This window comes from Sprattus sprattus, assembly GCF_963457725.1.
Source record: "Sprattus sprattus genome assembly, chromosome: 15".
In the NCBI taxonomy this organism is placed as follows: Eukaryota; Metazoa; Chordata; class Actinopteri; order Clupeiformes; family Clupeidae; genus Sprattus; species Sprattus sprattus.
Window position 1 is genome coordinate 25,753,390 of NC_137913.1, and position 7,408 is coordinate 25,760,797.

At 42.5% G+C, this 7,408-nt stretch overlaps 1 protein-coding gene across 3 annotated transcripts in view; it reads left to right on the forward strand.

The window, feature by feature from the left end:
• hapln1a (hyaluronan and proteoglycan link protein 1a) overlaps positions 1-6,737 on the forward strand; it is a 38,390-nt gene extending 31,653 nt beyond the window's left edge. For 2 of the 3 annotated variants that reach the window (XM_080852904.1, XM_080852903.1), the window contains 3 exons: positions 2,287-2,658; positions 3,735-4,040; positions 4,460-6,737. In XM_080852904.1, the coding sequence (XP_080709030.1) occupies positions 2,287-2,658; positions 3,735-4,040; positions 4,460-4,746 (965 nt within the window). In that variant the 3' untranslated portion in view covers positions 4,747-6,737. The remainder of the gene's footprint in view (positions 1-2,286; positions 2,659-3,734; positions 4,041-4,459) is intronic. The other variant, XM_080852905.1, reaches the window with a different exon arrangement.
• Positions 6,738-7,408: the final 671 nt, after the last annotated feature.

Consider the following 7,408-nt stretch of genomic DNA (forward strand, 5'->3'; position numbering starts at 1 on the left):
CCCTTACCCACACACGCTGTGTGAATGCTCCCTTTGACAGGAGATTATGTCATAACGCTGCAGCCTTATCCATCGCCACCTCAGCGCGCCGTCTTCCAGACCCAGTGTTTATTGGGCCATGAGACAAGGTGACTCATGTGCCGATGATGCAAGCGGCCTGGGAGAAGGGTGGAGGGGCGGAGTGGGGGAATCTGATCCGGGGCTTGGCTATAAATGAAGGGCTTCTTTCGGTTCAAGGCTCCATTGTTTTTAATTACTACAAAGAGTAGTGGGGTTTCACTGTCTCGTGAACAGCCTTGACGTACAAGACTTTAATACTGGATGCTCTTTGTGTGTGTGTGTGTGTGTGTGTGTGTGTGTGTGTGTGTGTGTGTGTGTGTGTGTGTGTGTGTGTGTGTGTGTGTGTGTGTGTGTGTGTGTGTGTGTGTGTGTGTGCATATGTGTGTGTGTGTGTGTGCATATGTGTGTGTGTACATTTGCTTGTGTGTCTGAGCTACATGTGCTGAGGAATGCCAAAGGGCTGTTCATTAAGAGACTCAGCAGGGCAGAAGTACGGAGAGAGCCACTTTGCATCCACTGCTGTCTGTGTTCTTTTGAGGAAAATCTGGAAAGTGGGTTGGGGACCGTGGGGCTCAGAGGATAAGAAGGAGGTTAGGAGGGGGCTAACAGGGGTGGTGATTGGGGCGGAAGGCGTAAAACCTGGAAGGCCTGGTAGTGATTCCCGTATCCGCTGCAACATGTGGGAAAGGTTTTCCCAAGTGGAAGAGCCAGCTGAACGTCTTGCTAGTCGCTGCTTTGGTGTGGCCCAGCAAGCCTGCGGTTATGCACCATCTGACCACGCTGAGGACCCTCTGTGAACACGGTGGACAGATGCAGAGCAAAGGCAATGCAAAAGAAGGGGGTAGGGAGTCAAGGACACGGAGGGAGAGGGAGAAAAAAAGAGAGAGACAGACAGAGGAGGAAAAGGTGAAATACAAAGAGTGAGCGACGTAGAAATAGAGAGTAATAGGGAGACAGAGAGAGTAGAGTCTGAGAAAGATGACTTGTGCTGCATAAGGGAAATCATCTGAGTCATCATAACCTAAAGATGACAGGTTCTTACATAACAGGCGGCTCAGTGCTGTCTCCAAAGGAAAAGATAAATGCAAGGTTTTCTTTTCCAGAAGTTAGCAAATAATTGTTCAGCAATTACCCCAATACTGAATGCTGTTCAATTCCCTAAAAAAATCCCACAATCTATGTAGATAATTGTCTACTGTGAAACAAACTGGGACAAATTAAACTGATTTGACATCAGACCATAATGATGACTGTGTTACTGAACTGGCTTTGACATTAAGCCTTTGGCTGGTTCTAGAAAATATATGAAGCAATGAAATCTCTGAGACCCCAGACATCACGTAAAAGCAACAGTGCGGCAAAACTGCTTAAGGAATAATTATTTGAATGCCCATAAAATATAACATGATCGGCTTGCTATCCTGACACCAGGGAAATTCCTACACATAAACCTAGATATTTTCTTAACTGAAAAGGATCCTTTGTCTCCAGGATAGGCAACAAGCCAATGTCATGTTTAAGTCAAAACAGAATAAAAAAACAATGAAAGTTGAAATGTTAATCCTAGTTTAAAACAGTTAATCCTTAAACTGAGGTAGAAGTTTTACATTAAGAAGACGGGCTGGTTGTATGTGATATGACAAGGCTCACAGTAAAGAGAGTTGGCCAGGGTTGGGGCATAGGGAGTTGGGGGAGTGTATTGCCTCGTAGGGAGTGAGCAGGGTCCTTTGATGACAGGGGTGTTTTCCGCTAAGGGTCAACCCATGTTTCTCTCTATCAAAGTTTTCTCTGAAAAAAAGAAAAATGACGCAAATGCCCGGGCCTCCAGCACTTTCTCACAGGTAACAAGGAGAACCTCCTCTGAGATAATAATGGGGCTTTAACCACTTCCAGACGTTATAATTTCCAACAGCTTTCCAATAATATGCATATGGGGGACTGCAGCATTTAGCCGTTCTTGTTCGTGGATCTAGATCTGAAGATTTGGCTGGTCTGGCCGCCTTACGATGGGATTTATATGGCTTGCATCAGTCTCTGCACAATGCCTCTTTTGTTCTGCCTCTTTTGAATGAAAGACTAGAGACATCTATTCTGCCAGTGCGCTCCATACTGTGTGTTTTTTTTGGTTTCTTTTGAGAAATTAGCCTTAGAAACCACTGGAGGATAAGATCTCTAAATTACGTTTAACTTCCTACTCTGAACAAAGGGCTGTCTGTTTTGTTCTAGACACTGTTCCGGAGCTCACGGTCATCACCGAGCCCCCTAGCATTGTTGCAACCCGGGGAGGCAACCTCACTCTGCCCTGCCGTCTGCACCGCACTTCCAGCTTCAACTTCGGCACCTCGGGCATGAGGGTGAAGTGGACCAAGTACAGCCCCGACCTCGCACAGGAGAATGACGTGTTCGTGTCCATGGGCTTCCACAAGAAGGCTTATGGGGGTTTCCAGGGCCGCGCATTTCTGCAGGAGGCTGACGACAACGACGCCACCCTTATCATCACCGACGTGGGCCTGGACGACTACGGGAAGTATAAGTGCGAGGTCATTGATGGCATGGACGACAACATCGTGGAGGTGACCGTGGAATTCCAGGACAAGGGTAAGTGGACCTTCGATCTATTCTTCCCATAATATAATGTTTAAAAGGCAATCTAACAAAAATCATGCAGTCTTTTTGTTAAACACGAACAATGGCCAAAAGAGCATTCAATTTGGAACATTTGACCATCACGCAACAGAACTGTTGCCAGCATGGCATACCACTTTTTAAAGTGTATCCTTTTATGAGATTACTTGGTTTTTGTTGTTTGTTTGTTTGTTTGCTCAAATTTCAACAGACCAAAGCACATCTTTCTTTCACATCTTTTATGATGGCTCAATTTAATTGACATCAGAGGCCTGTTAAATAACAATAAAGCAGAAGCAGATTGAGTTAAGAAGAACAGAAACCCCACATCAAATGCCAGTATACTGTACTCTACTCCCCCCTTACCCATCCATTCTTACAAAACTATGAAATAGGCGTAGGTCCTTTCTTTTTATAAAATAACAAAAACTAATTATTATTAGAAAAGCATGCTGTAATAGTTTGTGGTTTTTATTCCCATCTGGGCCAAGACCGCCCTTGCTGCCTTGGCTCCAGGCTTCCAAAAGGAGTCCATAACAGGGAGAATTTTGATTGCTGGGCATAATGAAAGCTGCCCAGCACAACTAGCCATTATTAACATGTGATAATTTCCCCAGCACAATGGAAAGCTCTGAAGCTGGTAGTGATTTGGTTGGTGTAACTGAATCAAGTCCTTGTGTTTCTCGCTGTGGAGAAGGCAAATGTTCTGAAGTAGCTGAAATGGTCTGCAGCCAATTTTCACAATAAAATAAATGCTAAATTTTGCCCCATCTCCAAACAAATCTTACCCTTGAGACTAGACCGCATATACACAAGACAGTTTAAGGAATAGATAAAGAGTAAGAGTATTCATTGGTTTGACAGTCCTTTGGCAGGGCCAGTACTGAATATATTTTGAATATATTTGGCACAAAGTGTTCACTTGCCTTCTTGCAGTCACACAGTTAAGTCACACAGTATGGCTGTGGGGTAGCATAGACCTCACTTCACAGTCAAAAGGTGTTTATGCTTCAGTTCTTCTGGGAAAGAATCCCGATCTTTTTTTTTAGCAGGGATCGTGTTCCCGTACTCCCCACGGCTTGGTCGCTACAACCTGAACTTCCACGATGCAGAGAAAGCCTGCATGGACCAGGATGCTGTGGTGGCCTCCTTCGAGCAGCTGTACGACGCCTGGCAGGCGGGCCTGGACTGGTGCAACGCTGGCTGGCTGAACGACGGATCCGTGCAGTACCCCATCAACAAGCCCAGGGGGCCCTGCGGTGGCACCAATTCCAATGCTGGTCTCAGGAATTACGGCAGACGCGACAAGTTCCACAGTCGCTTCGATGTTTTCTGTTTCACTGGCACCCTAACAGGTAGCACAAACCTTCATGTCACCTAAAAGGATACCACTCTCTCAATTCTTTTATTTAGTTTAGTGTTGTAGAAATGTCTGGAACTCTTATGCATGTGCTACAGACAAAAAGCTACAAAAGTGGTTCATGAAATATCAGCACATAAGCTTGGTGATGCTGTAGAGTGTCAACATACCTGATGGCATCCTGCCCACTGACGGCCAGTGGGCTTCCTGCAGATAGCTAGCAAAAGAATTATGGGATCAGTGTTTAGTTCAGTTCCTGCAGGTAGTGGTGGTGTCCAAACACGGATAGAAGTGATAATGGTTATTCATTCACAAATCACATTCACAACTGGTGTAAACTGGTGTAACAGTCTTAGTCTCTGGACTAAGGGTAGCTGCTTCAACTCATTACATTTATTTCCTTCAAATCATCAGGGCGTTTCTACTGGTTGGTCCAGCCCAACCTGCTGACCTACACCGAGGCCATTCAAGCCTGCCAGGAGGATGGTGCTGAGATCGCCAAGGTGGGCCACATGTATTCTGCTTGGAAGCTGCAGGGCTACGACCGCTGCGACGCAGGCTGGCTGGCCGACGGCAGCGTACGCTACCCCATTTCCAACCCCAGGAAGAACTGCAGCCCAGACGAGGCTGCCGTGCGCATGGTCGGATTCCCTGACAAGAAGCAAAAGCTCTATGGCGTTTACTGCTACAAAGCCCAGTGAGAATTGGTAACTCAGATCTTTCGTGTTCGAACATGACAACCAAAGAGATAGAAGCAAATAGAAGCAACAAACACACGTTTAAGTACACAATGGACTATTAGCATGAACTAGCATTACTCCACCAAAACTGTGATAACCTTTATATTATATATAAAAACTGAGAATAAATCTCAGATACTGTAAAAGATACTTTCTATAATGTTACATTCCACACATTTGTTATTTGTAAACTGCATCAAAGTTATGAAAGTTCATGAAATATTGATAACCTTTCACATTTTTTTTTATTTTATTTGGAAGTTTTGTACAACTATGCAACTGATAGAATGATGGTTCAATGAGATCCGGCTAGCTATGATTATTTTCTGTGAATGTGTCAGAGTAGTTCATTGAAGCACATTTTATGTCTTTGAAATTTAAAAAGCCACTGTTAGATTCCAAATTGCCTTTTTTTTTGTCTGGTCTATAACTGTTATTTTCCTTCTTTGCCACTCACATTCCTTGTCCATTTTTCTTTGACAGCCTTTCAGTGTACTTTTAAAAATTATAAACTGTGATCATGTGTTTGATTTATCTGTTTGAAGTATAAAATGAATGTACTGTATGTGTCAGACTGCCTATGTCTTTGATAAGTAGTTGTTTTTCCATCTTTTATGGATAATCATAGTTACCAAGTATCTTTTTATGCCATTGTAACTTTCCCTCCAGCTAATGATGTTTAGAAAACTTTCCATCTTTTTTATTCTTTCCTTTTTTCTTTTCTTGTGTTCTTTGATTGTGACGTTGTTTTGTTTTGTGTAATTACATTTTTACATATCCTCAGACCTAGATTTATGGTAGGATTCCTCATAAATGTCCAACATGGACGCCCCAAATTAAGTGGTCAAATTGTTTGTCTAGAGCCATAATTTGCTATTCTGCAAACTAACCCTGAGCTAAAACTCTGTCCAGGCAATAGTTAGCATTTGGCCTTCATAACCTTCACAGCTGCCATGAATCAAAATGTCTCATATCTGGCATGTAAAGTCATATCCATGGTATGAAACTAATGTGTGTAAAGAAAAACAATTGCAGCTGTATCAACACTGGACACTTGCTACCAAGACAGGAAGAAAGGAATTCCAAAAAAGACAAATGGACACATATTTTGCAAATATTTGTCAGCTATTTGACCATGACAAACATAGTAAAAGAGCTTACTATGCACTTGGTAGCCAGTTGAAGTCTACCCAAGACCTAGTTGTTTAAGGGTAACAGTGCTTGAAGACTTTTGGGTTAAACCTTGTTGTTGCTAGCACCATATCTGTCATTAGCTCATACCCCAGTTGTAGGAGACTCTCAGTAGTTTACACAGAGCTTTTTTGCAAAGTGTTTGTTGGAGTCCCAGAGAGGCTCCAGCACAGAATGATGTTTGACACTTCAAGATGGCTTTTTATCAATCTAAAGTTTACAACAAGAGATTTAAAGAAAAACAAAAACGCAGAGTCTGACTGAGGCATGAGACATAACAGGGAATGAATCAACATTTCTGAGATATTTCTTTTTATCAGTGATATGTTAAAGATCAAATAATCATACTTTTGGACTTACAGTGTTGTCTTGTTGCCACTAGCAACTGTTGTAAAGACACAGCAGTTGGGTTTGCATCTTTACAAAACATGTGACTAAATTATACATATTTGAATAATAATAAAGCCATCCTGTGTTGTTATAATAACCTCAGCTATTACCACTAAATGTAGTAGTAGATCTGGTCAGACACATAGTATAAAATACATTAGATTCAAATTCCCCTTGTTGTAGACCCCACATGATGTGTGATTGCTTGGTTTGACTTTGCCATGAAAACACTGTATTTGTACTGTCCATTTCAGTTGTAATGCCACAAGGATGTTTGCCCATAAATACATTTCAAATGTTTTTTTATGTGCACAAAATACTCAAAATGCAGTCCGAAATATGTTTCCTTGTTTCCAGTTCCGAACGGAAAATAAAACCCTTAAATTTGACTTGAGTTATGAAACTTTCTTTATACTCCCCCTCCATCTCACATGAGGACTGGCTTTCCTCTGTGGCTAGACCCATCCTGAAGCTATGCTCCAAGTGCTTAGTGAGCAGAAAGTTTAAGTCCTTCACTGTTGGACTGGGTGTGGGATAGAGGCCATGCCAGCTGGTACAGGGGCCTGATACATGTCAGCATTATTGTGCACGGGTGGTTTGACTGCGATGCAGACTGGTAATTCCATGTTCCAGAATAAAGAAGTTTAGGAGAATGTGGACAAAATCAATCCACATCTGATTTGAAGCATTCAAAGTCTACACAGTTTTAAAGAACCAGGACCCTTCCCCTGCAGCACTCCTCAAACCACACTTTCTAATTACTTAACAGTCCGTAGCCAAAAAGCAAATCCAACAATGCAGCACCCAGAATGTACAGAATTGTTGTCCAGCTTTTGCAGCTCTGGCTTGTAAAATTAGCAAACCTGGACTTGGCCTCTTCCGCACAATGTTCTGTTTAGTGTAATGCAATTTAAATGCATATTATAGCACTGAGGACAATGGGTGGTTGCTGAATGGCATGAGAAATCATGGGAATAGTCTCATAAGCAGACCAGTTTTTAACTGACTTGAGCAGAAGAAGACTATTCCTATATGTTAAGTG